This window comes from Mauremys reevesii, linkage group 8 (genome assembly GCF_016161935.1).
Source record: "Mauremys reevesii isolate NIE-2019 linkage group 8, ASM1616193v1, whole genome shotgun sequence".
Classification (NCBI taxonomy): Eukaryota; Metazoa; Chordata; order Testudines; family Geoemydidae; genus Mauremys; species Mauremys reevesii.
In genome coordinates, this window is record NC_052630.1 from 108,469,267 (window position 1) to 108,481,926 (window position 12,660).

The 12,660-nt window shown below is 60.3% G+C and overlaps 1 protein-coding gene across 11 annotated transcripts in view; it reads right to left on the reverse strand.

Annotated features, from left to right (window-relative positions):
* SZT2 (SZT2 subunit of KICSTOR complex) overlaps window positions 1-12,660 on the reverse strand; it is a 78,589-nt gene that overhangs the window by 2,287 nt on the left and 63,642 nt on the right. For 7 of the 11 annotated variants that reach the window (XM_039486483.1, XM_039486488.1, XM_039486482.1 and 4 more), the window contains 13 exons: window positions 12,199-12,381; window positions 8,349-8,619; window positions 8,037-8,116; window positions 7,605-7,730; window positions 7,093-7,295; window positions 6,891-6,981; window positions 5,470-5,550; window positions 4,790-4,864; window positions 3,680-3,745; window positions 2,160-2,373; window positions 1,530-1,713; window positions 1,147-1,269; window positions 322-820 (listed from right to left, as the gene is read on the reverse strand). In XM_039486483.1, coding sequence (XP_039342417.1) covers window positions 322-820; window positions 1,147-1,269; window positions 1,530-1,713; window positions 2,160-2,373; window positions 3,680-3,745; window positions 4,790-4,864; window positions 5,470-5,550; window positions 6,891-6,981; window positions 7,093-7,295; window positions 7,605-7,730; window positions 8,037-8,116; window positions 8,349-8,619; window positions 12,199-12,381 — 2,196 coding nt within the window. Of the gene's footprint in view, window positions 1-321; window positions 821-1,146; window positions 1,270-1,529; window positions 1,714-2,159; window positions 2,374-3,679; window positions 3,746-4,789; window positions 4,865-5,469; window positions 5,551-5,585; window positions 5,755-6,890; window positions 6,982-7,092; window positions 7,296-7,604; window positions 7,731-8,036; window positions 8,117-8,348; window positions 8,620-12,198; window positions 12,382-12,660 lie in introns of those variants that run through there. The other 4 variants (XM_039486487.1, XM_039486492.1, XM_039486491.1 and 1 more) reach the window with 2 other exon arrangements.

The following is a 12,660-nucleotide window of genomic DNA, read 5'->3' on the forward strand; positions in this document are numbered from 1 at the left end:
ACCAGGCCAGAGGAGCAACACAGCCCAGGAGCTCCAGCACTCACGAGATGTGCGTTCAAATCCCGTTCCCTGACAGCCCAGTGGACCATGCCTCACAGCTAGCTGGGATTTCCCACATGCTGCATCCCCAGCAGTGCCCACCCCGACCCCTCACCACTGGCGGGACAATGTTCCCGATGATTCCCACACGCCATGCTGGGACTCTGCCTCCCCCCACCAGCTGGGGCTGATGGGCCCTGGGGGCGTGTGTACACACATGCCTGGGATGATGGGGCCCGGGTGCGTGTGTGTTTATGTCCATGTGCGCCCCCTGCCCCTCACCAGCTGGGGGTCGATGTCAGCGATGGATTTCCCGTGCACTGCGTTCAGCAGCTCCTCCAGCTCCCCCAGCGACAGCTTGCCCAGCTTGAGTTTGTCGGAGGCCAGCGGCTCCAGCAGGAAGAGGCGTTTCCAGAGGTTGTCCCTGCGGCAGTGGCACTTGGCCAGCTCCACCATGCTGCTCAGCTGTTTCTTGGCCACGGCCACCTCGGAGGCCAGCAGGGGGAAGAGCGGCGAGGTATAGAACAGCCCAGGGCCCAGCTTGACCTGGGCACCGCCTGCGTAGAATTCGCTGCTGTCCTCTACCTCCTGCCACAGCTCCCTCTCTGCCTGCTGCTGCCAGCCCTGACCCGGCTCCGGCGCCTCCTGCGCCGCCCGGCCCACCACTGGCTCCAGCACGCTCTCCCGCTGCAAGCGCGGCTGCTTCTTGAAGCGCCGCATATCAGCTGTCAGCCGGGGGAACAGCTCCCGTTGGCTCGTCATGATGACGTAGAAACGCAGCCTGAAGAGGAGACGCCTGTGAGGAGGGGGCGCCCCTGCCAGCCAGGCTCTGTGCCTCCAGGGCCTCCTGAAACGCTCCTTCCCCAGGCAGATGTGCCAGCCAGTGCCCACCCGACCCAGGCCCTCACCCCCCCTGCCAGCCAACGCTACCTTGGGACTGCACTGGCACAGCCACACTGTTCGTGCCCCCAGGATCTGAGCCATGAAAGTGGCCCTGGCCCGCAGTGCTGGCCTGCGCACCATCCCCCAACCATTCCCCAGGCACTTCCCCGCCCAAGTCCCCCTTGGCCTCTCCACACATCCCTGACCAAGGGCTCTGGTTCTCACCGGAGCACGTGCCTCTCTGCCTCACTCTGCTCCTCGAACGGCGCTGCGCTGTGACACACCAGCAGGGACACATCAAAGTCGTCATGGTGCCGCAGCCCCTCCGAGTCCTTGTAGGAGCCTGAGCTGCAGGCACAAGCAGAGCGTTGGGGGCCGAGTCAGTGCCACCCCCAACCACTGCTGGCCAGCAGGGCCTCGCAGGAGGTGTCCGGGGAGGGGTGAGGAGAACCAGCTGCAGCACCCACCCACCATCCAGAGCCCAAGACCAGCAGCTGGTGTGTGAGCATCTCCCAGCCCCAGTCCTGCTTGGCCCTGGCCAGGCAATGCCCTGAGTGGGACGGGCACTCAGGCTTCCCGGAGCCATTGGGGCAGTGCCAGACGCTCACCTGTTCCAGATGGAGACCAGTGCGTATTCATTCTGCTCCATGCCCGGGGTCCCCTTCCTGCCGTCGCTGCCTGCAGCCAGCCGGGCCATGCGCAGGGGCTTCATGTGGTAGGTGTTGGCATGGTCTGCCACGTAGTTGTAGAGCTGGTGGGCTGTTATCATGTTGGTGGGCATGGCCAGCAAGCCTAGCAGAGGAGGAGTCAGTGTTTGCCAGGGTGTCCCCATGTCCTCAGGGGCAGGTCGGGGCCCCCAGAGCCGGACACCAGGACAGCAAGTATCTGCTTCCCAGCCCCCAGAGCGCACTCACGAGGCAACGTTGCCCGCCCCGCAGCCCCCGGGCAGGCTCTCTGCACAGCCCCAGCTGACCACAGCCTGGCTCGGGTCGCTCAGTCCCAGACAGCCGCGCCCTGGAACCATGCAGGCCAGGGGCAGTGGCACAGCGTGCCCCAGGCGGAGCGGATCCATCCAGGCCAAGGAACTGATGGGGCTGGATGACGCACTGAATTTGGGAGCGGCCCCACCCCTGGGGGAAGGGCGAGGGCCAGAGCTCCTGCATGGGGGGGATGGATTGAGCCAGGAGCACCAGAGCTTGCAGGGCACAGGCAGCGCCCTCCCCCCCTCCCCCCCTCACCTTGGAAGACGTGGTTGCGGCCGAATTTGGGGATGTCGGGGTGGTGGGCAATGAAGTCCTCCAGGAAGCTGGTGAGGTGGTAGCCCTGGCGCAGGGCCATGTGAGAGCCCAGCAGGTACTGGTGCACGATGCGCAGGTGGAAGTCGTAGCTGAACGAGTGCACGTGCATGAGGTCCCGCACCTTGTCACACTCCTCCGTGAAGAGCATGGAGAGCTGGGGAGGGGCACAGGGTCAGGGGAGCCCCAAATGCCTTGTGCCCTGCTGGCAGCAGAGTGAGACATGCCAGCAGCCTCCTGGCGAAGGCTCAGGACCTGGCAATGGGGAGCTGCCCATTCACCCCTCTCTGCCCAGGCTGCGCCCAGCCCGAGGCAGCTGCCTCTGTGTCGCTTCAATTCCAAGCCGCGGTGCAGAGGTGCTGCGGACACCCGGCTGCTAGGAACCAGACGGACCCACAGCTGGCTCTGAGTGGCAGGGCCCCAAACCTGACAGCCTGCAGCAGCTCAGCTCTCCCACCATTAGCCTAGATCTTGGCCCTGCTGCACGGCCCTCCAACCAGCCAGGACCCCACCGGGCTGGCATTAGGCCAAGTCAGGCCACGGGCTCTGAGTCTGGGGCAGGCGGCGCAGCGCTCTGCAAGGACTGCAGCAGGGTGAGGGCAGAGATCTGAGCTGCCCCCAGAGCAGGGAGCTAGGGCCTGCTTCAGTCTCCACACTTCCTGCCCTGCCACCCCCTCTGCCCTTCCCCACATGCCCCTGGATGCAACCCGTCCTGCTGAGCTCAGCTGCTGGGAACCCGCTGCGGACAGCTCGCCTGGGCCAGCTCTGACCGCAGACATACCCCATCCTAACTGAGCACAGCTGACACACAAGGCCAGTTCCCAGAAGGCCTGAGGAGAGGAGGCAGAGGTGGCTTCCCCCATCCGGATCCTGGGGCAGCCAGAGGCCAACTGGGCCTGGAGCACAAGCTAGAGCAGCCTCGAGGGCACTCCGATGAATGCCGCAGTATCTGCCCTGGTCCAGGATCACCAGAGCACACCATGAGGTACTGGCATTGCTGGGCTGGCTCCAGCGCCTTGATTCCTCACAGGGATGCTCTCTGGGTGGCACCAAGGCAACAGAGCTGGCCCCGAGCGTTTGAGAAATGGGGGTGAACAAGCAGCCAAGGGGACCGGGCAGCAGCACTCGCTGCATCCAAACGCAGCCCCCTGACCCCGTGCCAGCAGCAGAGAGGACACCAAGCAGATCTAAGAAATGAGCCCAGCAAGAGGCGCCTTTGCCCCAGCCCTGGAGAGAGAAGCAAGACGAGCGAGGCTGTTTCCACGCCCTCTCCTGAGGGCCCAGCTGCCTGCTGGGATGTCTCCCCCACGGGAACCACCTAGCAAGAGGCCCAGCATCAGCCAGCACCCAGGGCAGGAAGGGGCTGTGGGTACAGAGCACCCAGCATGCCTGGCAGGGTGAGCCCCAGCCCTGCACGGGGAGATGCTGCAGTACCACGGCAGTAGTGGGAGGAGAGGACGTACCGCAGACTCAGAGATGGAGCTGGGTCCCATGCAGCTCTTGCTACGAGCTCTGGCCGTGAGAGCACCCTGATGGAGAGAGGAGACGCGCAGCCAGTGGGAAAGGGGACACTGCCCAGGCCTGCCCCTGTGCCCTGCCCGCCCTCCATGGGCCACAGGGAGGAGACAGCACTCCAGCCCTGTGGAAGAGGGGCTGACCCTGCAGTCCCAGCCCCTGCAATGAGCCCTATGCTAGCCAGCCCTGCCCAGTGCTCCCTGCACTGCAGAGGGAGGCCAAGCACCCCTGAAGAACTGGGCACTATCCCCTCGTCAGATGCCCCAGCAGAAGTGGGACAATGCCTGCCACCCACTGCAGAACCCTGGGTGACCTACTGGGGTGACCTGGCCCCCTGCTGGAGCCTAGAGGGGTCTATGGTGACAGGAGCTCAGCTCATAGCTGGGCCCCACGCAAAGGCTCCCCAGAAAGAAGGCTCCATGCACCCTCAGCAGCTGCTTTGAGGGCCTGGCAGACTTCAACCCAGGGGAACAGCCCCACCAGCCAGCCGGGGCGATCAGCTCCCAGTACGACCGGGTCCTGTGCCCCTCGCCCAGCTGGAACGTCTAGGGTGCTGGCTCCCTGGGGAAGGAGGGCATGTGCCCCATTCCCAGAGGCCTCCTGCACCCAGCACAGACTGCTAGGGCAGCGGGCAATGGACGGCTGGCCCCTCTGGCAGCAGCCCACTCCTCACAAGAGAGGCCAGGAAAGCTGGCACGCTCTACACCCGCTCACTGCTCCCCTGGGGCTCCATGGGGAGCGGGGCAGCCCCAAGGCACTGCAGGGAGCATAGCAGTGCATGGTGCTGGAGAGGCCTCTCCCAGCCCAGGTCGGTCCCTGTGCATTCTTGGCCCTGCTCCCCCTTGTTCCCGTGAAGCAGAGGAGCTATTGCTTTTACTGCAGGAAGTGAGCCCCCGAGCAGCCACCCCAGGCCAGGCCTAGGGAAAGGTGGAAGTGCTACCCGGAGCCCTTGCAGTCCTGCCCTCCTGTCCCGGCAGGTAGCAGGCTGGAGACTCCAGCCCTGCCTGCCCAGGCACGGAGCAGCCAGGACGGAGCAAGCACCGCAGGCCAGCTGTTACCTGCGAGTTGACGGACTGGCCCATGGGGATCCGCGAGCACTCCAGCGCATACTGCTTCACGCAGAAGTAACAGCCCTGGGGAGAGAGCGCACTAAGCACACGGCCCATGGGCAGGCATGGCCCTGCTGCCGACAGCCTCCCAAAGGGCCAGCAGGATCCTGTGCAAATAGCCAGACCACACCCCAATCCTGCCTCAGCTCTCCTGCGCCAGGCGTAAGATCTCCCGGCCTGGGCCTTCCCCCATCTGTGGCCTCACCACTCTAGTCCCAACCAGCCATGAAAGCCCTCTCCTTGGGGCGTGGCCGAGCCCTGTGCCCTCCCTGCTTGTCTCACTACCCTCCTCGCTGCCTCTTGGGCACGTCAGGCCCTTGCTGGGCTGATCTGTGAGGAAGTGCGCTGGGCAGGGCCAGACGAGGGACAGCTCTGTCTAGACAGCGTTTCCGCTCCCACCTGCCACGTGGGGCTCGTCTCCTTCAGCAGCTAGCTCTTCAGGGTGGGGGCAGTGCCTGCCCGCACTGGGGCAGCGCCCAGCACAGCGTGAGCATGGCTGGCACATGAGAACAAGGCCCCAGGCTGGCTGCAGCCCGCCATTGCAAACACTACGCACAAGCTCCATGGGAGCCCTAAGTGAGCTGGGCACAGAGAACCCGGGTGGGGACGACAGATTCCTGCCCACTCACCTGGAAGCCCAGCTCCATGAGCACGATGCCACCCGGGAGGGCTCTCTGCAGGTGGTAGGTGGTGACTGGGGGGCTTGTACTCTGCAGAGAAGAGGAGGAGAGCTGGTCAGAAGGCAGGTGGGTGCTGGCGCCCATCAGCAGCTGTCATCCATGCCAACAGCCAGGTGGCACCAACTAGGAGATGCAGCTGGCATGGGTGTCCCTCCCTCTGGAGCCAGCTTTTGTTCCCCCCACTGTTGGAGTCAGGAGGGAGACCCATGGATACCTGAGGCTCGGTCTGTTTATCTGAGAGAAGGGGAAGAGGAGACTTGTCTGGAGGCCCCCACCTTGGGAGGAGGTTTCTGGTCAAGGGTCCGCAACCTGCATTACAACAAACCTAGGGCCATGGTGGTTTCACTGGCACTTGGAGACTAAGCCTGACCGGACACCGGAGGGGCTGTTCTCCCCCACAGCCCGGCACAGAGACATCCCCCCACAAAAATATTCCTGCCCAGAACCTCTTGCTGAGGCCCGGGCAATTTACTCTGCTTAACTAGGTCACTTGGTGCGTGAAAAATCCACCCCTCTGAACAGCAAAGTTAAGACGACCTAACCCCCCCATGTAAACAATGGTAGGTTGATGGAGGAATTCTTCTGCCAATCCAGCTGCTGCCTCTTGGGGAAGCGGACTACCCACAGATTTCCTCCCGTTGGCATAGGTAGCACCTACACTGACATGCTACAATGGCACAGCTGTGCCACTGTAGCATTTTAAGTGTAGAGACACACTGAGCTACAGCAGATCTCGCAGAAACACACTCCTGGTCTGGGTGAAGAGACTGTGCTGGAGACTCCACCCACATCCCTGGGTGAGTTGTTCTGATAGTTAATCAACCTCACAGCTTCATTTGTGCCTTATTTCTAGTCTGGGTGGTCTCGCTTCTGCTCCCAGCCAGCAGAGGAGCCCTCTGCTATGGAGCTCTCCTCCCCAGGTGGGACTGCAGCCACGACCAATTCCCCTCACCACCACAGACTGGGCTCCTCCAGTCTCCTACAGGCAGGTTTTCCTCATGCAACAAGCAGAGCATCACACTGCATTGTGTGTTACGCTATTCACGTGCCCCGTGAGAGGCACCTGGGCCCAGAACCCACCCTCCCCCCCGCCCAAGCTGGAGCTCTGGGAGAGGGGATGAATAAGCTGTGGAAGGAGCCCGAAGGGTCAGAACTGCGTTCAGGGACTGGGCAGGGGGCTGCTGGGTTGCAGAAGAGGGTGCTAGATACTGGACGGGCGCGCTGAGAGCAGCCCAAGGGCCCCAGGAGAGGGATGCGTAGAACCTCCAGGATCCCGTGATTGGCTCTGCTTACAGCAGCCTGGTGAGTAGCCAAGAGATGGCATGTGAGTAGAGCAGTGACCCATGCCTGCCCTAACACTCGGCTCTCACCTTTGGACTCCCGTCTGCTTTGGGTTTGTAGGAGAAGGAGCCTCTCCCCTCAGTGCCCAGGAATGCCAGAGCTCGCATCCGGCTCGTGCTACTGCAAAGCAGACAGAACAAAGTCAGCTGACCAGAGTCACCCTGCAAACATGCCCTGCCTACCCGGGCGTCACTATGCACAAGGGTGGGGGGGTCTTTGAGTCACACTGACCTGCGGGCGGGTGAGGGGGGCCGCACCTGCACCAGGATGAAACCCATGCTCTGCAGGTACTGGATGTACTGCTGCAGGAAGGCATTGCACATCTCCTGCAGCCAGGGCTCCTCCTTCAGCTTGCAGGGCAGCACCTCTGCCGAGTCGCAGCTGTGGCTCCGGTCCCGCCCCGACGCCGTTGAGTCGCTCGAGCGATGGCGCTTCTGAAAGACAAGGGAGCCGGAGCAGCTAGCACCTGCGGTAGAGAACGGCCAGCAGGCGCTGCCCTGCCCGAGAAGAGAGGGACCTGCTGGCTGATAGCTGCTCAGCTGCTGCCCCCGAGTGCTGGAACACAGGAATTGCCCGGCTGGAACAGCTCCGAGGGCCACCTGGCCTAGTGGCCTGGCCCTGCACAGCTGGGGCAGAGCCCCTCCTCCAGCTCTGGGGAAGCTGGCTCCCTCCCTGGGACAAGGCTGCAGCTCAGGCAGGGTGGGCCCCGTCACAGCACAACCCCCACTTGGTGAGTCGCTCACCTTCCCTTCCAGATTCGCCTGCTGGTCGGCCTGGATCTGCTGCCGGAAAGCTGGGTCGAAGAGCAGTGGTGTGGCACAATAGTGAACCAGGCGCGAGGACTGCTTCAGGGTCTCCAGGTCTGCCAGCTGCACAGTACAAGGGGTACAGCTGCAGGGAGGTGGCCCATGCCCCCCCACGGCCCATGGGAGCCCCCTTCTCCCCCAGGCCCATGCTGGGAGTCCTGCCCTTTCAGGGCCAACCCACCTGCCCAGGGGGACCACTGGCTCTGCACCCCTCCCCCCCACCAGTCCCAACGCAGGATCCCCCACCCGTGGGGCAACACCTCCCCTCGCCCCATGTCCCTATGCCCCCGGCCACCCCTCCACCTGCCCCTGGGGGCAGTGACCATGTCAGAGCGGGGCGGGATGCTCATGCTGATGGGTAGCACTTACACCGATGGGCATGTTGGACTGTGCTGATCTCTGCTGCCACGTCACAAAGAGATTCTCAATCTTCATCTGCTTCTCCAGCTCTGATAGGGAAAGGAGCGGCCATGGGAGCCAGAGCCAGGCCCCTCCCACCATCCCCCCCCCATAGAGTAAAGCCTCCAACCCCCCTTGAACTGCGGGCCAGGCTCCCTACACTCCTGCTGGGAGAGGCCAGGACTGGAAAGCAGGGGAGGCTGAAATGCTGTGGCTGTGAGCACCCCCATCCCCAGAAACCAGTGCCCAGGGCTGGACAAGCTCTGGGGGCTCCCCCTTTACCTCTCCTCTCCAGGCTCTTGATTTCCAGGAACTGGGCACCATGCCAAGACACTGGGTCACGTGGCCCCAGCTCTGGGCCGAGGGGGATGCCCTTGAGGGTGGTGACATCTCGCAGAGCCTCGTCGAAGGGCATCATGTCAGGCGGGAAGTGCAGGGACGGCAGGCTGCGCGTGGAGCTGCCGAGCCGGCCTTGCTCCTTGCTGGGGGGAGGACTCGAGCTCCGGATCAGGGCATCCACCTCCAGGGTGGAGTTCAGGAAGGGGTTTGGCTCCTAGGTAAGCAAGAGACAGCCCTGAGACGCCCCTCACTGTGAGCCTGGGAGAGCCCCTGAACGCCCCTCCGGACCTTGCCCAACAGCCTAGTCCCAGGGCTCTGCCCAGTCCTACTTCTAATGTGCCCCTGCCATAGGCAGCGGATTCCCCAGCCTGGCATGGCCTATCCCTCCCACCAGGGGTGGCTCTAGGTTTTTTGCCGCCCCAGCCCTGGGCTCTGCTCCCTCCACCTGCACCCCCTGCCGCCCCAGCCCTGGGCTCTGCCCCCACCCCCTGCCACCTGCACCCTCCTTCTGCCCCAGCCCTGGATCACTGGTAACTCGCTCCCAGGGTGGGTCATTCAGCAGGAATTTTGGATGTGCACAGAACACAGACGGGATTGGTTTCCATGTGGTTACAGAACTGCAGTAAAGTGGAACAATTTTCAGCTTGTGTGATTGGAGGAGATCTGGATGCATATTATAAGACTGTCCTCCATAAATGAGGAAAAGTTGAGGTGCCTTTATTATTCTTTTGTTCCACTCTTTCTTTCTATGGGGAATTTGCCAATGCAATATCACTGTTTTCCTTTTAAACAAACAAAACTTAAAAAAAAAAGTCAATGGCTGTTGAAAATAGCAATTCCAGTCCTAAAAATCACTGGGAAGCATTTCTTGCTCAATTTTATCCTACTTTTTCTACAGCAAATTACAGGGGATCAGTATATTTGATTTGGGAGAAACGAAGTAACAGCTGCCCAAACTCAGCTTGAGCACTCCTGAATTTTGAAGTGTTCAAATCTGGAAGGCAGGTGCTAGATTCCCTTTCTGAATATTAGCTACATCTGGAAAGGAAAAGACAATTTCTGCTTCCATGGCTCAGAAGTGGAAATCCTCCTACGTGCCTGGTACTGTATCTAAAGCTGCCCAGGTCCACAGCCTCCCCTCCCTTACTTTTCATTTTAAATTCTAATGAGATCCACATACCTCCCTTGCTAGGCTTCAGCTAGAGAGGGGCACTGTCCATTTAGTCCCCCCAATTCCTTCTTTGGGGGCTGCAAGGTGAGGTCACACCAATATCCCTAATCCAGTCTGGGGATGTCTTCTGAAGGGAATATCTGGGGCAAAGCCTTCTACTCCTTGGGCACACTTGTTCCCCATTCACAGTGCCACCCCGCTCTAGGAGTGAGCTCTCCATTCACAGCAAGCTGCAGCATGAGGTTTCAACTACCATACTCCCTCCCCCCCTTCTTGTTGATAGCGGCCAAGGGAATGCTGGGAAATGTAGTTCTTTCCCTGCTCCAGGGCTGGCTCTATAGGCAGGGAACTAACCAAGGAACTACAGCTCCCAGGGCCCCCTGTTGGTTCTCAGCTCCCAGGCTGGATCCCTGCCGGCTGCCGCCCCTGCGAATGGGCTGCCCCAAGTAGCTGCTTGCTTTGCTGGTGCCTAGAGCCGCCTTTGCCTCCCACTTTCATGCCCTTGGCCCCTGCTGCTGTGATAATTGTACCCAAACTCCAAGTAAGTGAAAGTTCATAAGAACCAGTTGGTGGGACAAGGTGCCAAAGGCAGACGCGCTGAATTAGTCCCAACAAAAGGGCCTCCGGATAGAACTTGAGGACTGCATTAAGGTCACGCATGGTGAACAAGAACAGGGTGGGATCAGAAATCAACGGACCAAAATTGGTATGTTGGATGCTAGGTCTAATTGTTGACCAAAACAATGAGGAAATGAGCTATTCCACCCATTGCTCCCTTCAGCAGGGTCTTAAAAAGAAGAGTGTGATGGAATGCACCCTGGATTCACACTAGTGTAGTCATCTGTGTACGGAACAGGCCTGGTGAGGTATCACTTGAAAACTAATAACTTGCTGGTCAGTAATATCATGATGAAACGCATGTAGCAACATGACACGTAAACGTATGAACATGAGTTGGAATCATGACTGACGTGTGTTTACCAGACAAGTCTGAGGAATGGGTAAACGGGTTTCTCAAAGACAACGGACAAGTTGCAAAGAATCCTGTGGCACCTTGTAGACTAACAGACGTTTTAGAGCATGAGCTTTCGTGGGTGAATACCCACTTCGTTGGACGCAAGTTGACGCTTGTAGCCAGGTGTCACCGAAGTTGATGGGCCATCACTAAAGCTGCGAGTTCGTCACAGAAGTAACAGAATCCATGACTTCCTGGGACTGCTGGGACTTCTGCAGCGATCAGTACAGCTGATCCAGGGGCCACCTGAGCAGCTCTGGCAGCCCCTGGGTCAGCCGCACTGGCTGCCGCTGGGGCAGTCTCAGGTCACCACACCCCACCCCAGCAGGAATTTCGGTGTGGGAGGAGGCGGCTCAGGGCTGGGGCAGGAGGTTGGGGTGCAGGAGGGGGTGAGGGCTCCGGCTGGTGCTTACCTCAGGGACTCCCCGGAAGTGGCGACATGTCCCTCCCTCAGCTACTAGGAACGGAGGCGCAGCCAGGTGGCTCCATGCACTGCCTCCACCTGCAGGCGCTGCTCCCACAGCTCCCATTGGCTGCAGTTTCTGGCCAATGGGCGCCACTAAGCCAGTGCACAGAGACCCCTGGCCACGCCTCCGCCTAGGAGCTAAGGGACATGTCGCTGCTTCCAGAGAGCCACTCGGAGCCAGGTAGGAACCCTGACAGCCCCGCCAACGCCCCCCAGCAACAGCGGGGATCCCCCCCGAGCTCCCAAGATTTAGTCAGGGGTATATTAGTACAAGTAATGGACAGGTCACAGGCCATGAATTTTTGTTTACTGCCAGTGACCTGACCATGACTTACTAAAAATACCCATGACTAAAACGTAGCCTACGCCATCACCTCTCAAGCAGTCATTCTTTCTTCCTGACCCCCTTCCTTGCCAAACAGATTCTGCATCTTAGCAAACAGCATGAAACCTCTTTCCCACCAGACTCCATGTCTCCTTTCTCTGAGCCCAAAAGATCTTTATCTAGGGGTCACTCTCCGGAAAATGAACTTCAAAGGGAGACTGACCTATAAAGGTGAGGGACAAAACCACCCCAAGTTCTCTCTCTCTCTTCATGTAAGAGAGCAGAAAAAGAGCCACCGACCTTAGGAGCAGAGCCTGACCTGAAACTTGGTCAGCATCGCTACTGAAAACCTGTGGTAAGAATTTCACCTTGAACCCAGGCTAGTTTAAGGTTAGAATGTGTTTGATCTATTTCTCTTGTAACCACTTCTGGCTTTAACGCCTCATTACTGGTACTGACTTCAAATCCGATCTTCTGTTGTTTTATTCCTTAATCAAAATCAGTCCCATGCTGTGAGCTCTGGGGGTAGCTCCACTGCAGGCGGCAAGCTGCTCTATGATGTTCCCGTGCAGGAACAAGGGACCTATCCGGACTGCCCAGAATAGCACACACATTTCTGGGGGGAATTCGGGACTGGGAGTGTGTTGGGGTCACCTGACAGGTAGTAACCAAGGCTGCTGGGGGCCAGCGTGTGCCTTGCGTTTGCGGACAGGATCTGGGTTAGAATTGACGAACAGAACTGGGGCTGTACACAGGCACTCGTGGTGACCTGGGCGCTACAGCAGTAAAGCATTGTGGGGCTGGCAGTGCCATTACCTGCTTGCTGTCCTCATGCCAGGGTGTGTCCAGGTAGCAGTAGTGGTGGAAGAGCCCCAGTTTCTGGCTGAGGAGGCAATGCACGATGTGGGAGCGGGCGTTCTGCCACTGCAGCAGGCGGGTGAGTGAGCTGTTCAAGGAGCTGCCCAGGTCCGGGGACCAGTTGTAGGTGTAGAGCATCAGCTAGAGGGGAAGGGAGCTGGTGAGAGCTCTGCTGGGGTGGGGCGAGCGGGGGGCACCAGCTGAGCCATGGCCAGGCCGCTGTCACTCAAGAGCCTATGGGCTGCTGCTGCTACACCCCCAGCCAGCTTCCCCTACAGGATGGATGGGGGGCACAGCACCACCTCAGCGCCCAGCTGATCACCACGGTGATGTGTCCTGGTGTTCACACCTGCTCTGCAGCATGAGGGCCCAACGCTGCTGACTGCAAGGCGCCTGGGAGCACAGGCTGGCCCTGGGCCC